The sequence below is a fragment of the Balaenoptera physalus genome (genome assembly GCF_965194825.1).
Source record: "Balaenoptera physalus genome assembly, chromosome: 7".
In the NCBI taxonomy this organism is placed as follows: domain Eukaryota; kingdom Metazoa; phylum Chordata; class Mammalia; order Artiodactyla; family Balaenopteridae; genus Balaenoptera; species Balaenoptera physalus.
The window spans coordinates 88,219,763-88,240,334 of NC_138886.1; the positions used below are offsets into that span (position 1 = coordinate 88,219,763).

The 20,572-nt window shown below is 38.2% G+C and overlaps 1 protein-coding gene and 1 long non-coding RNA gene across 4 annotated transcripts in view; one reads left to right on the forward strand and one right to left on the reverse strand.

The window, feature by feature from the left end:
- The window catches only part of LOC309664555, a 402,660-nt gene that overhangs the window by 263,051 nt on the left and 119,037 nt on the right, over window positions 1–20,572 (forward strand). The window lies entirely within an intron of this gene.
- SLC35D2 (solute carrier family 35 member D2) overlaps window positions 1,541–20,572 on the reverse strand; it is a 54,139-nt gene continuing 35,107 nt past the window's right edge. For all 3 annotated transcript variants that reach the window (XM_082469846.1, XM_082469845.1, XM_082469844.1), the window contains 6 exons: window positions 18,631–18,733; window positions 17,241–17,333; window positions 11,531–11,598; window positions 3,910–3,988; window positions 2,843–2,925; window positions 1,541–2,110 (listed from right to left, as the gene is read on the reverse strand). In XM_082469846.1, the coding sequence (XP_082325972.1) occupies window positions 2,008–2,110; window positions 2,843–2,925; window positions 3,910–3,988; window positions 11,531–11,598; window positions 17,241–17,333; window positions 18,631–18,733 (529 nt within the window). In that variant the 3' untranslated portion in view covers window positions 1,541–2,007. The remainder of the gene's footprint in view (window positions 2,111–2,842; window positions 2,926–3,909; window positions 3,989–11,530; window positions 11,599–17,240; window positions 17,334–18,630; window positions 18,734–20,572) is intronic.

Here is a 20,572-nt window from a genome sequence, read left to right on the forward strand (position 1 = left end):
GCCATTCTAGCAAATTATTAAACCTGAGGAAGGGGGTGTGGAGACCCCAGATTGATGGTCAGTTGGTCAGAAGCACCAGTCACAACCTGGGACTTGGGTTTGGCATCTTAAGTAGGGAGCAGTCTTGGGGAACTGAGCCCTTAACCTGTGGGGTCTGTGCTAACTCCAGGTAGTTAGAGTCTGCATTTAATTGTAGGACCCCTAGTTGATGTCCGAAGAGTTGGAGAATTGCTTAATGTGAGGGAAAGATCCCACACATTTGGCGTCAGAAGTGCTCTGTGTATAGAGGAAACAAGTTTCCTTTTACTATCCGAAAGAACTGAAAGCAGGGTCTCAAAGACATATTTGTACACCCATGTTCATAGCAGGATTATACACAAACAGCCAAGAGGTAGAAGCAATCCAAGTGTCCACTGACAGACGAATGGATAAACAAAATGTGGTATATCCATATGATGGAATATTATTTAGTCTTAAAAAGGAAAGAAATTCGGACATATGCTGCAACATGGATGAAACTTGACGATATTATCCTAAGCGAAATAAGCCAGCTACTGAAAGATAAATATTGTGTGATTCTACTTTTATGAGGTACCTACAGTAGTCACATTCATAGAGAAAAAAAGTAGGATGGTGGTTGCCAGGAGCTGGGGAAAGGAAGGAATGGGGAGTTATTGTTTAATGGGTATAGAGTTTCAGTTTTGCAACATGAAAAAGTTCCAGAGATTGGCTACACAACAATGTGAATATACTTAACACTACTGAACTGTACACTTAGAAATGGTTAGGGTGGTAAATTTTATGTTGTGTGTATTTTACAATTAAAATTTTTTTAAATTTTAAAGTAAATTGAAACATGTCAACACAATCATTCCTTCATTTGCTGCCCTGTCCATCTGGCTCAGCTTCTATAAACTTAGAAAGTCAGAGCTGGCAGGGATTTGGAGACATATTTCCATTTTAAAGATTAAAAAATGGAGGCAACAGTGGCAAGGTGACCTGTGAAGGTCTCGGTAGGTTAGCAGTGAAGACAAGACTAGAAAGAAGAGCTCCTGACTGGCCCCCTCCAGACTGGAGCCCTACCCTGCACCACGACCCCGACGGGGACAGTCCATTTCTTGATGGAGATGATAATAACTCTCATCCAAACCGGGGTTCCTTCCCACACACCACTGGTCTGGGGGGTCAGGCAAGCCCAGGAAAAACATGTACCTTGGTTAAAGTCCATATGATCTGAATTTCAAAGCCCCTGAACAAACCTGGAAGGAGAAGAGGAGAGAAATATGACCAACTTAAATGTTGACAGGGCACACTGAGTATTGTTTTTTCCATTGAGTTATTCTGTAATTTTTCCCAACATGAGCCTTAAAAGGACTATTACCCTTCAAGGCAGACTGAATAAATGACCTACTGTTTTTCTGCCTGTCTACAATAATATCACAGTATGAGGTATGCATATAAATTATTTTTTATTTTACTCTGATGATTGGGAAAAGATACCAACATATAAGATCAAATCAAAGCTAACAAATAACTCTACTGGCAGTTAAGTGGCTGATTTTATTAAAATAAAGACATGTCTGTTTAAACCAAAAAAAATGTTCTCACTGGCACTTTGCTTTGGCTGGGACCTTTGAAATTAAGACCAAGGTGCTGATAAGCACCCTCACGGCATCGGCCTTTTACCTCCTTTGAAGCACTCGCAGTACCTGGAACAGCACACAGATGTGTGGTCCACGCAAGTGCCTTGGAAACAATCCCTTTCACCAGTGGTTTATTTTGAGAAGATTCACTTTCAGCTGGTAAGGCTTTGCCCGGATACATTTCTCAGGGCTGATGATGGCTCCTCATGCAGCACATGATGTAGATTCTCTTTGCATTTTGCAGACATTCCTGTTGTGCCTTAACCAGGGGCGAGTGCCACAACCAAAACAGCTGGGAATATTCCCTCATTCCCCCCAGTCTGCAAGCCAGTCTGCAAGCCAGTCTGCAATTTTGCCCCAGGTTCTAGCCCTTCAAATCTTGAGGGATGTTTTCTTCGTCCACAGGTTGTTTAGGTTTTAACTGGCTGTTTAAAGTTAAAAAGGAGTATCTCAAGCCCCCTGCCATGCTGAAAGGAGAATAAAAAAGAGTGAAAATAAATTCCATAGATGGTACAACCAACAGTTACTGACATCTTTATAAATACAGTCAACTTAATTTTTTTGAAAACTTGGCTGTTTGTTTCTTTTTCTTTATTTTATTGAAGTATAGGTGATTTACAATGCAGTCAGCTTAATTTGAAGGGAATTATTGAGCCCCCTGTTTTACTTCCTCAAATTTGTGTATTAATCGATGAGAATTAACCCTCTTATTTACAAATCTTTGGGGGCAGAAAAAGAGCAGATCAAGTCTAATATAGAAACTTGGAGAAAAAATAAGCACTTGGTTATTACTTGAATAAACTATACAGTATTATCCTAAAATGGTGTCCCACCTCTGAGACCCCAAAATGCCTTTCAAAAGTATCTTAGTCACTCCTCCCAATATCCTTAGCACATGGCACTTCAATGGAGCACAGATTTAGTGAGGCCCATTCAAAAGGAAGACACACAACTTAAGGGCTTTTCTGAGAGGAGGAAACAGAAAATTAGATCTCAACCCTTTGAATTTTCATTACATGTCCCCATGGTCCACATGAAACAGTATGTCATAAAAAGAGATGAACTGAATGATTTAAGTAAATTTTATCCTAGAAACTGTAAAGTCAAAACACCTCCTGCTCTTTCACTTATAACATATGAATCAGACTTTTAAAAATTCATATTTTACTAAAATGAGTTCATTTAAAAATCCCACTTACCAAATATTTAACCCTACAAAGTTTAATACAGAGAAAATGTAGTCTCCACCTACTAACATTCCAATGTAGGCAATGGATACATTCTGCAGAAAAAGAGAGGATTAGTGATTTTAAAAGTAAAGGCTTTAGGGGGAAAACTCATATATATAGTGAAACCTGAAACTAAATATTTTAGTTACTTTTCAAAAAGACTCGCATATAGTAGGGGTTCATGGGAATATTGAATAAGTGGATAAAAACCATTACATATGGCTTTATAAAGAAAATGAAATAAACTACAGCACCATAATCACAGAAACTGCATTATCCATACCCTCTTCCAGTTAATACATAGGAAAAAGATGTAAGAGTTGGGTTGTAATCAGCTTTCCAGATTTCATCTCTTTACCATCACTGGGTAGTGAATTTTAATCATATTAGTCCTAAACTTGAACAAACTAAGACATCTGATAAATTACAAGCAGTACTCTGTCCAGTGTATTCTCAGAGGCCCTTGGGCAGCCAACAGAGAAGTCTACTGTTGAAGCACTCACTCACGGTAGGAGTTCACATGAACAGAAACACAAAGCAACTGAAGAACAGAATTTAGAACACTTCCGCCCTCCTATTCATTAGTGTGTGTTCAAATGCATGCACACACACGCAGCATACACACCAATCCCAGAGTTAATCACCTTATAATTGAGCATAGATCTAGACTGAAAACAGTTCTTCACAAGAATTCCCTTTCTTAGTCAGCAAGGTTCCCCCAGAAAACCAAACTGTAGATCACAAGGTATCTTAGCGCAGAAATTTGGAATTTTTTTCAGCTATTTCACTTGGTTTTCCCAGACCATCCCTTCCCACCATTCCCAATTTAAGTCATAATTTGTCTCTTCCTTTGAAATTAGCAAGTCTTCCCTCTGTTTTGTGGATTAGGAGACTAGAAGACGTAAGGAGGGATTACCCAGGCACAGCTGAAAATATCACAAGCCTCCATTCTTACTACAGCACGGATAATAACAACAATAAAATCAAACAGTCAATTCCCCAATTTGGTTGTGCATTTCAAGGCTTCAACCACTTACCTTGATGGCTCCAACCACCGCCGTCGTCAGGGCCGAATTGTAATAGCTGCACAAAAGTGTGGAGTACATCAACAGAAACCTGGGGCAAGGAAGAAAACACTTGAGTGTGCCTTACTGGTCTGGGTAATAAACAGATTAAGAAGAGCCAGTAAGTGACCCACACAGGTATTTTAAACAAATAAAAAAGAAAAACATACCATAAAGATTTAAGAATACCTACATCTTAAAACATCTCAATAATTCGACATTTTCAGGAAAATGGTCCAGTCGTGCATTCGCCAAACTTTCTACCTTAGGTGTCCTTTTCATTTTGTCTGTGCATTTCCCATCAGTGTTTCCACAAAAAGGGGATAAGGACAATGAGATTTTTTAAATGATCTGAAATCTTGCATTTAACAGATGTTACAACAGTGGGTTTCAATCCTCTCTGTGCATCAGAATCACCTGGTGCACTTTTAACACCATGATGCCCGGCAGAGGGTCTCCAACTGGTTTGAGGTGGGGACCCAGCCATATGCCATATCAAAGCTCTATGGATGATTCTAATGTGCAGCCAGTTCTGAGAACCACTGGTGTTAGCAAGGAAAACCAGCTGAATGATTGCTAGCTTTGGACAAAGATTTAAATAATGGATTCCACATGCCAATGGTACTCCTGTACCTTATTACTAAAGTTAATTCGACAGGCATTCAACACTGACCAGTATATTGACACTTGTCAACAAAATGACTACAGAATCATGACCAAACACCAGACAAGAAAATATACATATACACAGGAATGTAGAATTCAATCAGAGGTAAAGAAATATATTCATTTCACTCCAGTAGTAATGAAAATTAGCTGTAACCTAAGTGGGGTGTAAAATTTCATCCACTGGAATCAGGTGATTAAATGTTGAAAGAGGTTACAATAAAAACTGGTTGAGAATGAAACTGGAAAGATACTGAGAGAGCATAAGATGTATTGGATTTTAAAGCTAAACACCAGTTAGAAGGCATGAGCTTGGGAATTGTACTCTAAGAAAGGGCTCAGCCCCTAAGCATTAGGGAGACTCCCCCTGGGGCAATTTAGCACCCAGTCGCAGGTCCAGGACCAAACTTCTGATTGTTAATAACAGAATCTAGATCACAAACACAGTAACCGTTTTTGTCCTGAGTATGTTCATTACCAGGGATGATAGAGAAAAAATATTAGAGATAACGTACATCAAGCTTTTACATTAAGTTGAGGAATAAACTCAATTACAAACAAATTCTGTAATCTTCAAAATAATGTATGTCTTTGTTATTAAGGTAATTACAATAATCTGGCAAGTTAGAGAATCCAACATCTTGGCCTTTGTGGTTTGTATTTAAAATGTGCAATTGATATTAAATTTTCAATTTTCACTTGAATGGAATAAGAAAATCTAAGTCTGTACACAGTATTCAAATGTTTAAAAGAAGCTGATTTACCACATTGCCAAGTTTGGTTTATTAGATTTCAAAGAGTTGCTAGGCTTGTAAAGCATCCTGGCCCATCAGCTTCTCTAGGGCCTTATTAAGGCTTGGAATTGCTGGAAAAATCAGGTAAATTACATTTGTAAATCACATTTTAAATGTTTAATTTTTTTTAATTCACTAAGTTGTAAATAAGACTGATTTACAGTAAATTATTTAGGAGATTTCAATCAGTTAAACTTGGGTTAACAAACCATTAATCAAATAATTAAAGTAAATATTCTTATGTTAATATAAAAATTACTAGCTTTAAAAATAGAGCAAGAATATTTATAAATTGGCTTAAGAAAATCTAAGTTTTTAAAAAATTTTTACAATTTTAATAAATTCAACATTAATTTAGAGTCCTAGGGAACTATAAATAATCCAACTTATGCATAAAATGAAAAGATTAAAAAACTCAACCTGGTGTTACTTGGCGCCTGCTCTGCTGGGCCTGGGTAGTAAGAGTATATAACCCACAGCATCTGCCCTGGAGGAGCTAAGAGTCTAATAAAATAACAGAGATCACAACTCCCAGGAGGGCCCCAACCCAATTTCCAGGACACAGAAAAGCTTCCTGCAGGCTTCCTAAACTGGAGTGCAGCCTTAAACCCAGGACAGTCATGAATGTCCTTTATGTCCTATTTTTGCTTAAAAAATTTCCTACTCCAGGGTTTCAATCATGCAATGTTTTCTTCATTCCACATTTTAGTGAAACCACCTTGGCCAATATCCATCTAGCATGAGTGTGGGCCACTAGGACACTCACCCACCAGCTGGGCTGAGCGAGGGGAGGAGTCCCTGTCTCCAGCCTCCTCGGGGAGTCTGAATTAGCAGCAGTCCTCCTGAGTGACAGATGGCATCTGATACAGGAACAGCCACTTTCTGCAGACAGAAAGGCTGCACTTCTTAGTATACCACCTGGGTGTCCCCAGAGAGTGTAACTATAAAATGACGAGGATCAAAGGAGTGTATTAAAATTTTTTCTAAGAAACATGATTTATTTCTATATGCAAATATGTACCTACACAGTCCTTTGGCTAAGACCAAGGTTCTGAATCAAAAGACCCTCCATTAACTCAGTGCAAAGGAAACCACTTTTAACACCAAAAATGTCAACCTTCACATGACAGTTTTGATTTTAGCATCTGTGAATTAATAAAATGTAAAGATATTTAAAAGCACTGCTGAATTCTCAGTAGATTTCTGCCATTACGTACTTATAAAATCATACTTATCATCTGTGTACATTTGAAAAATAATGGCACATACAAAAGATACACATTTATTCAGACAACAGATACCAGCTGGTGTTTTGGCTTACAGGGCCCCAAGGGATGGAGATGCCCATGTGAAAACCCCTGAACCAGAACCCTTGCTCAAAGGTTTCTTCCTGTTTCTGAAAAATAACACAAAAAATAACTGATTAACCCAAAGTTGGACGGCACACTCGTGGGAGTCACAAGCAGAACTCAAATGGCCTTGTTTACAACTTGTTGCTCGTTACCATTCCATGTACAAACATACATAGAAATCCAACACAAATGTTCAAATAATAAAATGCTACTTTTACACTCCTTCCACCAACCACAATTGTACCCAAGCACATTACTCTCTTATTTCAGATTTCAAAGAATTTCAAGTAATCTCATCTTGCCCATCTCTGGTAAGAACTCGCTCCTACCCCAGACCTCAGTGGTGTGCCAGGGAAGCCAAAGTCATGGGATAAATATGATCTATTTTCCTGGAGCATCGATTTTACACTACAATTTGGTTTGTTGGGAAATGATGGAAATATCTACACTCTTTGAAGGTTCTGTCACTCCTGTGCCCAAGCAATCAGCAGAATCCTATTTTCTCTTGGACCCTACATCTTGGCAGGATCAGTGAAGGTTCAAAGAATACAACATTTTTTATGCTGTGAGTAGGGAAAATTGATACATTTGTGTTTCTATTAAGGAATATATTACTGCTTCAGTGAGATCAAAGAGGCTGCTACTAGGGCAGAAACAGATTAGGATAATTGCCTCCAGGGCTTAGGGGCTGGTGCCAGATGCTGGTGTGAATGAACCAGAACCTGTCACTTCTCTGCAAGATTAAAAAGAACAGCAGAGCTAGCTTCTTAAAATCTAGTTTGTCAACTTAAATTTCAGTCTTATTTTACCTCTACCTGCATTAAATTATCGTGGCTCCCACAATCCAGTTTACCTGCCTGATGCAATTTCACTTCATCATATGCTTTATTTACAAACTCTTGATTACAAATAGCATTTCTTAAAGCTGAATCATTCACCGTAACTCAGAAGAAAAGTCTGCTCTTTTCACCATTCCACTGGCTTCTTAACATACAGTTTTAAAGTGTTATAATTTTTAAATTATATTTTCAACTCCGGATAGAGGGTTGGTAGTCAGAGAAAGCAAGTTTGAAATGCAAATTTGAAAGCAGTGAAAATAAGAAAGAAGCTGAGAGAGAGTTCTCTGGAGTCAAGGGTTGGAACGCGCACATGTTAGTCCCGAGGCTCCTTGAGCATGAACCGAAGAGAAGCGACAGCCAGTTCCAGTTGTTCTGAAAAGCAAGGACGTGCTCAGAAGCTTACAATGGTTTCTATTACTGCGAAGAAGCAAGTGACCTGATCATAGTGTCCTCTGAGTGAGAAACTGTAAGAAAGCAGGATTCTGAAAAATGCACCATGCCAAAATGGAAGTTTCCTTCTAGAGCAGTTTCAGAATTAAAACTTGGTGGTTGAAGATGAAGTAGACATAACAGAAGAAAAACTACTGAAGTCATGGGCTATAGGCAGAACCAAACCTGTCTGGCGTGAAAAAGGACAGCCAAACTGAACAGGCTGGACTCAAGAAATAGAAATATTAACAACAACAACAGTAGTTAACACTTACTGAACATTTTCTATATGTCTACACTAAGTGCTCTTTACTCATTCAGTCCACATAACCTTATAAATCAGCTACATTACCTCATTGTTCCCATTTTAAAGATAAGGAAATTGAGGCTCAGAGAGGGTAAATAACTTGTCCAAGGACCCAGAGCTAAAAAGTGGCAAAGCCAGGATTCAAATCTAGGCCATCTGATTCCAGAGTACAGACACCTAACTGTTAGAATGATGCCATGATTTTAGTGTCCTCAAAAGACCCACTTAAAAAACTGAGACCTACCTAGTTTTTACCCTTAAAGTTGTAGAATCTGAAATATTAATGTTTTCATCATTTACTGATTTATTTTTAATTACTATGCCTTTATGACATTTTTACATGCAAAATGACTACTGATAAAACACTGATTAAGAACTTATCAAGAGAGTATTTGTTTTCTAGGAAGCACATTATTAATTGGAAAAAAAGGCATGTAGTTGTAGATAAATAGGGTCAAGATTCTGACAAAGAAGCCCCAGAAGTGCCAGCTCAGGCACTGTCCACCCCACCACTCACTGCAGACAGCTGACGTCAAAGGGTTTACTTCTTGGTACTTCCCTGGTGGCACAGTAGTTAAGAATCCACCTGCCAATGCAGGGGACATGGGTTCAACCCCTGGTCCAGGAAGATCTCACATGCCGTGGAGCAACTAAGCCCATGCACCACGACTACTGAGCCTGCGTGCCACAACTACTGAGGTCCGCGCGCTCTAGGGCCCGCGTGCTGCAACTACTGAAACCCATGTGCCTAGATCCCATGCTCTGCAACCAGAGAAGCTACCACAATGTGAAGCCCGTGCACCACAATGAAGAGTAGCTCCCACTCACCACAACTAGAGAAAGCCCGTGCACAGCAACGAAGACCCAACGCAGCCAAAAATAAAATTTTTAAAAATTAAAAGAAAAAAAAAAAGGGATTACTTCTTGATTTCCTTCATGGAATGGCTAAATAGTAAAGTGCAAGTGAAAAAAAAAAGACAAAACAAAACAAAAATATTATCTCATCAAGTTTATAATGACATGAGATAAAACTAAACCTTGGCTCTGCTGTTCACAGGTGAACATGGGCTTAGGCAAGGAAACGTGCTGGTCTGAGTTTGTGTGATATGGGTTGACTTTTTTTCATTGTAATGGGGGGAAAAGGATGATTTCACAAAGGGTAACTCACAAACACAGCTTAGTAGATTTTTTTCAAAGTTATATGTTCTCAGTCAACAACTGGGAAAACTACAAATATCTTACTACACTTAGGCATCCAACAATGGCTGCCTAAGTACTGAGAGCACTTAGTACTCACCCACTGCCAAACAACCAATGCCTGAAAGAACACATTATTTGCGAGACTGTTGGTTTTGAAAGGGGCACAAGAGATTGCCTAATATCCCCCCTTTGGAAAAGGGAGAAACTGGGTACAGAGTGATAAGGGATTTGAGCCAGGCAGGCATCAGAGCAGCAGACAATAGGTACAGGATCAGGGTGCTTCAGGGCAGAGGCCATTGCAAAACAGCACTGTCTGTAAACTGAGCCCTGGGCCAAACCCCAAGTGAGAAGGGACACTAGCCCACTGAGGCCAGACCCTCAAAAAGGCCAGAGTGGTCCAGGTCAGTGGCACACCTGGCTACCAACTAGACTAAAAACAATTTGTCCCTGCAGGAAAGTTTCTCAAATTCCTATTTTCACTCCATAGGACTGATTAAGATTAAATAATATGCTCACAAATCACAGGTCACCAAATACACAAGAAAGCAAACCATAATGACACTCACAAACTACATATTTAGTCAACCAACTACATATTTAGATTCTCAAGAATTGCAGACATTAGAATCATCAGATGCAGAATACAGAATAGCTATGTGTGTAATATTTAAAGAAATAAAAGGTACAGTCCCAAAGATGACCAACAAAAGAATGTTAAGAATGAACAGATAAGTTTGAAAATAAACTGTGGAACTTTTACAAATAAAGTATAAAATTGTTAAAATCAAAAACTCCAGCAGGGAGGGGCAAGATAGGGATAGGGGATTAAGAGGTACAAAGTACTATGTATAAAATAAATAAGGTACAAGGATATATAGTACAACACAGGGAATATAACCAATATTTTATAATAACTCTAAATGGAATATAACCTTTAAAAACTATGAATCACTATGTGGTATACCTGAAACACATAATACTGTACATCAGCTATACCTCAATAAAAAATAAATTTTAAAAAAACCTCCAAAAAACAGGTTAAACATTAAATCAGACACAGCTAAAGAGAGAATTACTGAACTGGAGGATATACATGAATATTTTTACTGATGTGATTACGTTACTGCAACTAAGATCAAGTTTAAGAATTGAAGACTGTTGATCAAAGACTCATGAATTATCTTAGTTCATTTACACACAATGAAAATTACAGTGCTAGCAATATAAAAAAATAAGGGGGAATTCATCTTTCTTCACAGGAAAAATCTTTTGACAAATAATTCCAAGACAGTCATTCAAAGACCCTTTCTTATGGGATAAGACACAGGTGCTTGTGTATACATGGAGCCCAGCCCAGGAAGGATACTCCAAAGACTTCAAACAGCAGTTGCTTCTGGAGAGGAAAACTGCAGTGCCACAAGGCAGGGAAGAAGGGAAGGTGCCTTATGTTCCCTATGCATCCTTTTGCAGCTTTTGGATTATTTACTAGTTGTATGTATTATTTATTCATGAAAAGGAATTTTCAAGTTTGGGGAACATATAAAAAGACAAACTGCATGGTCACTCAACAGGAAGCTATACCTAAAGAAAATTTTAAGAACAAAAGCCTAAAATTATTGGGCAATATAATGGCCTGGGCATCTCCTCAGAAAACACCCTGAATATAACAGGTACAACACTACAGAAAATGGTTATTTCTAAATATTTATGTGAGGTGAGAACCTTGGGAAACTTGGGACATTGTGACAATGACAAAAAACACATTTGAATTTGATAGGGCAGCTGATTTTATTTCAAATTAACTTTCAGAAATCAATACGCAACATCATATTTTGGAGACCACATTTGGCATGGGTCCCAATCCACTCCTCTGCTGCAGTGCTACTTTTCAGTAGAAGTTGGAGAAGCACAAAGGGATTCTGACAGAGTAGACAGAATGTATATTTTGATTTGACTTGTTAAGAGATAACCATAGACCAAAGCTGCTTCTTATCTACAGCTTCTTACCCCAAAAAACAGGAAAGAAGAAACTGTGTGATAAATAGAACATTCTTCCATTGGTTGAATTCAGTAGCCTATTATCAAAAAGAAAGAAAACTAATGGTTAGATTAATAATACTTGTTTTACCAGTGTGTACACTCTAGTACAAATTCCAGTTTCGCAAACAGAAAATACAGTTTCAAATATCCTGGGTAGGGCTTCCCTGGTGGCACAGTGGTTGAGAATCCGTCTGCCAATGCAGGGGACACGGGTTCGAGCCCTGGTCTGGGAAGATCCCACATGCCGCGGAGCAACTAAGCCCGTGCGCCACAACTACTGAGCCTGCGTGTCTGGAGCCTGTGCTCCGCAACAAGAGAGGCCACGACAGTGAAAGGCCCGCGCACCGTGATGAAGAGTGGCCCCCACTCCCCACAACTAGAGAAAGCCCTCGCACAGAAACGAAGACCAAACACAGCCAAAAATAAATAAATAAATAAAAATAAAATTTATTTAAAAAAAAAATCCTGGGTAATACCAGCTGTGTGACATTGGGCTAATTATTTTTCCTCCCTGAACCTCAGGCTCATTTTACAAATGCGGATTATTTTTTTAAAAACTTCCTCAAAAGGTCAATGTGAGGATTTAATGAAATTGTTTAGAAACTTACAGGTGGCAAGAACAAAGTGATAGCTATTATTGCTGTGGCTATCATTAAATCTTTACTAATTTGTAGTCATAAAATCAGCATTGTGTTTTTAATAAATAATATTAAAAGAAAGTTTATTATAAATTTAATTATGTTGGCAAGACTAAGAAAACTGAAAGTTCATAAACTGTTCTCAAGAATTTGCACAAGAGGAAAAAAAAAGGGAATTCCCTGGCGGTCCAGTGGTTAGGACACAGAGCTTTCACTGCCAGGGCCTGGTTCCATCCCTGGTTGGGGAACTAAGAGCAGCCAAAAAAAAAAAAAAAAAGAATTTGCAAATGCTTAGGAAGTATCATGAACAAATAAACTATTGTTTGCTATTTACAAAGCAATCAAGTAATTGGGGTGGAGGAGCTGGTAGACAGAGAAGTTTAAGACAGCTTCTGCTCTTAGTCCCTAGGTGAGAAAATAAAATTAACCCTTTTGAAAAGACAAGTAACATAAAAAGGAGTATTTTATTCATGATTTGTCCCTTGCCTGCGTCCAAAAATGATTTTACAGTGACTCAAGACTATATGTAAGTACATGCTGAATAACATGATTAAATATAAGTTCTATTCACTTTCTATTAAGCAATACTTTGTTAGCCAAGTTTTAGTAACTTTGTAGATTTAAAACTATTTAAATCTTTCTTAAGTTTATAATTCAAATTTTTAAACCAATTAAAATGGAATTCTCTTCTCTGATTAGTACAACCTTGTTACACTTTACTGTCACTGTTTCATTAGTAACACTTTGCCCACCTCTTATGAAAAAATACACATTAAATGTTGATAACTGCCAAACCTGGTTGATGGGTACATGGGATTTGTTATACTATTCTCTTTCCTTCTGAACAGGTTTGAAAGTTTTCATAATAAAACTTTTTAACACTTACTTGTGAAATAAAAAATATAATAAATATAAATCTGTCTTACTGGCAAGCCCCAAGCTGATCAAAGGGTCATAAAACATCCAGGACAGTTTATACCAAGACAGTCAAAGATCAAAACCAAACAGAAACTTATGAAAAGCATTCTGTGTCTGAAAAATTAAATAAGATTGGGAATAAGAGAAAAGCATATGCCCCAAACTTCAAACCAAAGGTAGGAAAACACTTATTTACTCAAAGAACTGTGAGTATTTATGAAAACAGTATACAAAAACTATATATTCTTGATACCACATAAACCATTGAGAGCTATGTAGTAATTTTCATAAAATAGTTGGATTCATTGCCAACCTAAATTTTGATAGAGTTTAGTTTTATTTTGTTTCTTTAATAATGATGAGGCTGTGCTAGTGGCATTTTAAAAAGTCATGTAGCATGACATTTATTTGAAAACACAGAAAATAATTAAAGATGAGTAACAATATTAAGTACTTCCTCCTTTAGAATCACTATTGCTATGAAAATATGTTGGAGTGTGATTCTTTTTCATTTTTCATTATGTGTTTTTTAATCAGAAAAAAAGTCCTATTATTTATCCCTATTCATCAACTGCAACACACTAAATGTACCTTGAACTTATTGCAATGATTCAAATAACTAAAGAAAGTTCACCCACTACTTTCCAGGGGCCTAATTTGTTAATAAGAGGAGCTGGCATTACTGACTTTGTCAATCACAGATAGAATCAAGGTGCTATTACCAGATCTGCTGACTGTGTAAGTTGCTGACTGTGTAAGTCCAAGGTCCAAGAGTGAACCCCCAGTACAGTGAGTCACACACACGAGTCTTAACACAATCTCTGACCCTCTCCAGTCAACCGGGAAAAATGACTCATCAAAGTACTCCTTCCATTAACAAGAGAAGTTAACCTTTCACTCGAATTCCTCAATTAACTTTCAATACAATCAAACCAAACTTGGCAAATAAAATGCAATTTTATATTGCAGACTAACACACCTAATTATGTAAGTTCACTACTTTTTTGTATTTGGTTCACAGTCTAAAATGGATTCAGCCATGGTTAAAAGTGACCAACTGCAAGAAATTCATGGTGAGTCAATGAACACAGAGCAAAACAACATTAGTAGTGAAAAATCTTACTATTTTTTCCTACAGAGTTTTTAAAATTACTGATTACAGTGTTATCTCTTTTGGCATCTCTTATCATATAATAATTTTAAATTAGAGCCAAATTTTTAACTTTATGACTTTCGTATCTTTGTCATCTTATAGAAGGCCTTCTCTTACAGTGTCTTACAGAAAAAAAAAAATTTTTTTCTGATTATAATTTTTCTTATAAACTTTTAAATTAAATCTATATATTTAGCTCTGATCCATCTGGAATTTCAGTGAATAGTTATCATTGCTGGGGCTCTAAGGTAACTATAGTAACTTCTGTTTGAAATCTTAAGAGACTGATCAAATGGAAGAGGCTAGACAGGTAAATACTGAGATATTCCAGCATCGAAAGCCAGAATAGGAGCATAATATTCTTCTAGAACACCAAGATCAAATAAGTTAAGGTAAATGTTAGGCCTCTTATACTTTCTAAGCTATAAGTGATAGGTTATAGTTTTTATCATATGTGAAGGAAAGAAACAAACACTTTTCATATACTGATACAAATTTTAAAATTGAGGGGCTTCCCTGGTGGTGCAGTGGGTGGGAATCTGCCTGCCAGTGCAGGGGACACAGGTTCGAGCCCTGGTCCAGGAAGATCCCACGTGCTGCAGAGCAACTAAGCCCGTGCACCACAACTACTGAGCCTGTGCTCTGGAGCCTGTGAGCCACAACTGCTGAAGCCTGCGTACCACAGCTACTGAAGCCCATGAGCCAAGAGCCTGTGCTGCTCAACAAGAGAAGCCACCGCAATGAGAAGCCTGCACACTGCAAGGAAGAATAGCCCCCGCTCACCGCAACTAGAGAAAGCCTGTGCGCAGCAACAAAGACCCAACGCAGCCAAAAATAAATAAATTAATTATTTTTTTAAAAATTGAGATTACAGCAGATGATATGTTTCTAGAGCCAGATAGCCTCCTGGATCTATCACTTACTGTCCTTGGAAGGTTTTTTAAACACTGTGCCCTAGATTCCTTGTTTATAAAATGGGAATAATAATAGTGTCTTCTCCTCAAGCTACTGTGGGAATGCAACGAGACAGTTCATGTAGAATGCTTCAAACAATGTCTGATAGAATAATTCCTCAATAATTATTAACGATTTTTACTATTACTTGAGAAAGTATAATAATTCTGCATGGTAATCATTACAAGCAGGTGGCAACTTCTGAAAGCACCATGCTATAAGTTTGTAAGTCAACGATTTAAATGTGGAAATACATATTCTTATTGAAATGCTGTTATAAATTATTAACATAATACATCTAGTCTATTTTCAAAAGGTACCTAAAATTCAGTTTCTGGTCACTACGCCATTTATAACATTGTTCCCATAGGGAAATGTGCTTTTAGTTTCAATCAGGTGTTCTAAGAGTTCCTAGAAGTTTCTAGATTTCTATTTCTAGAAATAAATATATATCTGAAAGGCTATAAAGTACCAGAATCTCAGAACAGATAAACTCCAGAGACTCAAAAGAAAAACTCATTTTTATGATAATGAAAAGAGACAAGCCGGTAGGACATTAAGGGCTTGTAATTTCACCTTGTTTATGTAATGCTGCTGACACTAAATTGGTTTAACTGATGGTAGCTGAAAAATAAATAATGTGTTTTTAGATATTCTGCCCTGTTCATCATTGCTAGAGGTATACGGGGTGCTTGCTTTAACTTCCAATATTCTGAATTAACAGTGAGGCCCAGGTTCACACACTGAGACCCCTTTAATCAAAACTGGGGTTTCTTGGTAGTTTTCAATATAAACATATGGAAATGGATGTTTACCCTTGGGGACATTGCTGCTAAGCCGGTCAGCCTTTCCCTTGTTCTGAGAAAGGAACTGTACAAGGGAGAAAGTATAGTTCTGAGAAAGAACAACAAGCCCTGACATTCACCCCAGGAGTCCCCGGAATCTGAAACCTTCTAAAGTCATTCAAACCCCTAAAAGGTGACAAATGGGATTGACGCTCAACCCGTGTGCACCACACCATGCTGACTGTTAAATACAGAAGTGCCGTCAACGTCTGCCACTGGGGTGGGGGCGAAGGTGGGGGGCTGTGAACCCCACCGCCGGCCCAGCAACAACAGGGTTAATGAAGGTTAATGCCCAGCCCATGGTGTGGAGGGGGACGTCTGTGGGAGAGGCCAGAGGCCACACTAGACCAGGATTTTGCCCAGCACACCTCGTTTCTCACATGAACTTAAAGTGATTTGTCTGGCAACTTTCTGAGCCTGCACATTTCAAGGTAGCCATGCAGATGTTATGGGGTGAACATTCACTCTTCCTAAGAGATACCCACCCGCCAACTGGGCCTCCATCCTTCTACTAATTTATCATTTTATTTGTCTCTGACAGGTGTACAGCAGATAAGGTGAACAGGGCAAATACCAAAAGAACAAAACCTTCTCAAAATTCAAACGAAGATCCTGGAATATTTAGAGGCAAATGCCATGATGTCTGGGATTTACTTTAAAATATTCCGGGGGGAAAAAAGTGAGAGCAGATGAGGAGAGATGAAATAAGAATGGTGAAATGCCAAAAAGTGTTGAAGCTGTGTGATGGGTACATGAGAGTTCATTAAATTATTCTATTTTGTGTGTATTTTTCCAAATGTCCATAACAAGGGTAATAAATAAGTAAATCCATTTTTTAAACTGTCAAAATCCCCTTCAAAGTTAACTAGCTTTCCCAGGATCCCCATGCCAACAAAGGGGAAAGTGAGACTCAAATTCAGATTTTTGTTGTTGTTTTGCAAAAAGCTTCAAGACCAGAGTTTTTTTGACTACTTCCTGCTACTCCCCACAGTTCTAAAGATAAATGCCAAAAAAGGGAAAGTGCCAAAGGTATTACTGGGGATACCAAACATCTTGCTTTCGGAAATCCTAGTTACCGTTATACACTTTTTATATCAGTAAGCACCACAGGTTAAATATTAAAATTTTAAAGACTGCTAAGTAAGAATGAATGACTGTCATCAGCTCACCTGTCGAAGGTCTCCAGTAGAGACACTAATGATAAGAGTTGGGATAATCATGAAGCAGGCATTGTAGAAAAGCACTCCATATTTCCCTAACTCCTGCAAAAACCAAGAAAACTCCACTCAATTTTAGAAATATGAAGCATCAGATTTCCTGGAGCCATTTATTTTATTTTATTTTCCCCTGAAGCTAATTATACAACCATGTACTTATGCAGAGTTAGAACATGCATTCTGACCAGCTCTGTATTGGAATATTTTCAGCAAATTTCTGATGTAAAATGCTTCGTTTCAAGTATACTGTGATTTCCAAAAAAAAATTTGTTTTATCCAAAAAATGACAGATAAAATGGATGGAGATGGATGGACTCCGAGGTTCCATCCATCTCTAACATTCTAATTGTTCTTTTTTTAAAAGCATGCTACTCAAAATGGGAAATCTGGAACAAAGTAAAAAGCATTAACAATGTTAATATAAACAGAACTCCTTAAAAACATGTGCTCTTTCTATTAAGGAACAGCAGGGTTAAAACACCAGGTATCTTGTTTTCCAATCTTGCATAAATTTAATTTTCGTTAGAGGCTATATCCACCACTTTCCATACAGGGTGACATACTGTGATTCTCAAAAGACAGCAAAACCAGTTTTGTAAAACTGCCACCATTAAAAAACAAATGGTAGTGCAGAAAAATACAGTGCAGATAAAACACAGCTCATAGGAATAAGCCTGTCCATCAGAGAGAACACCCTCACTCAACACAAAGAACTTGGAACAAAGAAACATATGCCTGGCCCATCCTCCAGAGCTTCCTGCACAGCTGGGGTGGGGATGAGGGCTGGGAGCTCTGACCTGAGGGCAGCCACTCGGAAGGAAAGCTCATCTGCCCACCCGCCCCTCGTGACAGGACCTTGTAAATTATCCATTCCAATCATCTCATTCCACAGATGAGGAAACTGAGGTTTGGAGAAGTGAAGGTTCCAGGTCACAATAACCAGTCAGCAGCAAAACTTGTATCTGTAACCCACATCACCAGACTCTCAAACTACAGCTGCTTTCAGAATACTCCTGACTTCACATTGGTCACTGATGATGATGGCAAAAAAACTTCTTCTAATTTTAATTTGCCTTTCAAAATAATCCCCTTTCTATATAGTATTCTGACTTTGCATCTAAAATAGTGCCCATTTTTCCCTTCCTACCTAATTTTCACCCAAACTTTGCAAGACAAGGAGTAACAAGAACCTATGCAGACAAGATAATTAAAAAGAAATTAGTAATCTGTAGATCATAACATGTAAATTAAATTACATGCCAGCTTTACAAGTTCATTTTTTCATGTAATTTCAGTGGCCAGATGACAAAGCCTAAAAGCTAAAGGAGTGAAGATCTGGTACCTTTGGGTCCATTTTCTGTTTGGTATAAACACCATTCGCTGCTGTGAAGATATCATTCAGGAATACAAAAATATAGCCTTCCAAGTTAAAAGCAAGGTCAGAACTGGGAGGGAGAACACAGAGGAGTATGATTATTCAGAAACTCACAACTTGGCTTCAGACACTCTCTGTTTTATCTTTCCTAATCAAATCCATTTGTGATGCTAGTAACTACCTTTTCTCGGGCATATTTTCCCCCTGTATGGTGATGAATGGTTAATTCTTCTGCCCTGCCCTCAGACAAAAACAAAACCAGGCCTTCAGGAGGCTTAAAATTAATCACAACTGCTTAAAACCAGAGGGATATTAACCATCTTCCTTTGACTGCAAAGCCATTCTTTTGCTAACTGATAAATCGGCATGAGCCCTGCTTTTCTAAGAGGAGTGATTTGTTCAACCCACCTGTGGCTTTTCTTATTGTAGTAAACAGGGCCTTCCCCAGAGTACAGCCCTCTGGGGACAGCTGAGCAGTGACATGGTAAAGGGGTCAAATGAGGAACTGACACCTCCATCTGGTCCCCAGTCACTTCATCCACTAGCACCCCCACTATCCTGTCCATCAAAAAGGCAAGGCAGGGATCCATTCCTTCTCTGCAACTCCTCTAAGGCCCCTTTCTTCCCATTCTTTGAAGCATCTTCTCTTCAATTTCCATTTTAAATAAATAACACTAGTATAAAAATGTTTGGGGGGAATATGGCAAAGGGAGGAGAGAGTGAACAACAGCTAAGCCCAGATGTGATGCATTCACCTGCACTTGACCTTGCAAACAGTACCACACCCATGTCCGAATTCATAAGTATATATTGTCAAGAAGGTTTCCTTTACCCTCTTTGGGTCACTGTCTGGGGGCCTGCGAATTTAACTGACAACAGACAGAGTAACGGGGAAAAAAATACAAATTGTATTAAATATTTTACACGCACAGGAGTTCACAGAAAAGAAATGAAGCTCAAAGAAGAGGTCAGACTCTGGGGCTTAGATACCATTTTAACAAAAAAGAGGGTTTGGGTGTTAAGGAACAAATAAATAGTGGGAAAGGGACTAGGAAATATACAGGGGAAACTAATGGAAGATAAGGGTTATTTTAATAAGGTTTGTTTATGCAGATTCATCTTGATGCTGACTCTCTGTCTCTGGTGATAAGAATTGCTTTCCTATTCCAAGTACAGGACCAAGGGACACCTTCACAAAGGCAAATTTATGGTCTACTTTTAGGCAGAAAAGGGAGGGCAGAGAACTCTTCCCATATCTGTTGATTCTCAATTGCCTTCAACTCAAAATAATGTTTATGCCAAAGCGGCATATATTGGAGTGGCATATCCTTATCCCCTTCAGTATCAAAATAAGATTATTTCTAACCAAAAAGAAGGAAATAGGCAAAAATTGCATCAAAATTTGAATGCAAATTAAACCAGATTTTGCTTGAGGCTTCCACTGGCATTATTTACCTACAAATATATTTGTGAGAATATAAATTAATTTTAGATCATCATAAATCATAATTCTCTGGCTCAATCACAATAGAATCTCTGAAAATAAGGGTTTTCCAGATCTTTCCTACCCCCATTCAGCTCAGTGTTAAGAAGAGTCTGCCATTCCCTAAGATGGCAAAGAGATGAATGAGCAAAAATGTTAGGATTCCAGAGGAATGGAAAGGAAGTGTTACTCACTTCCTCAGAGAGCCTAAGGGGAATTCTTGGAGTTTTCAGGTCTCCTACTTGAGGGGGACAGGAATTCCTAACATCATTTGTTTAGGCCAGTAGTGAAAGCACAGAAGTTTGATAAGAATTTACTTGTGTTATAAATGGGAGCAGATTCATGGTTAACCCGTGTGATTGTCATTTAGGGCTGTTCCCAGACATTCTATTTCAACTTTTGCCGGCCATGTGACTTGCTTTGGCA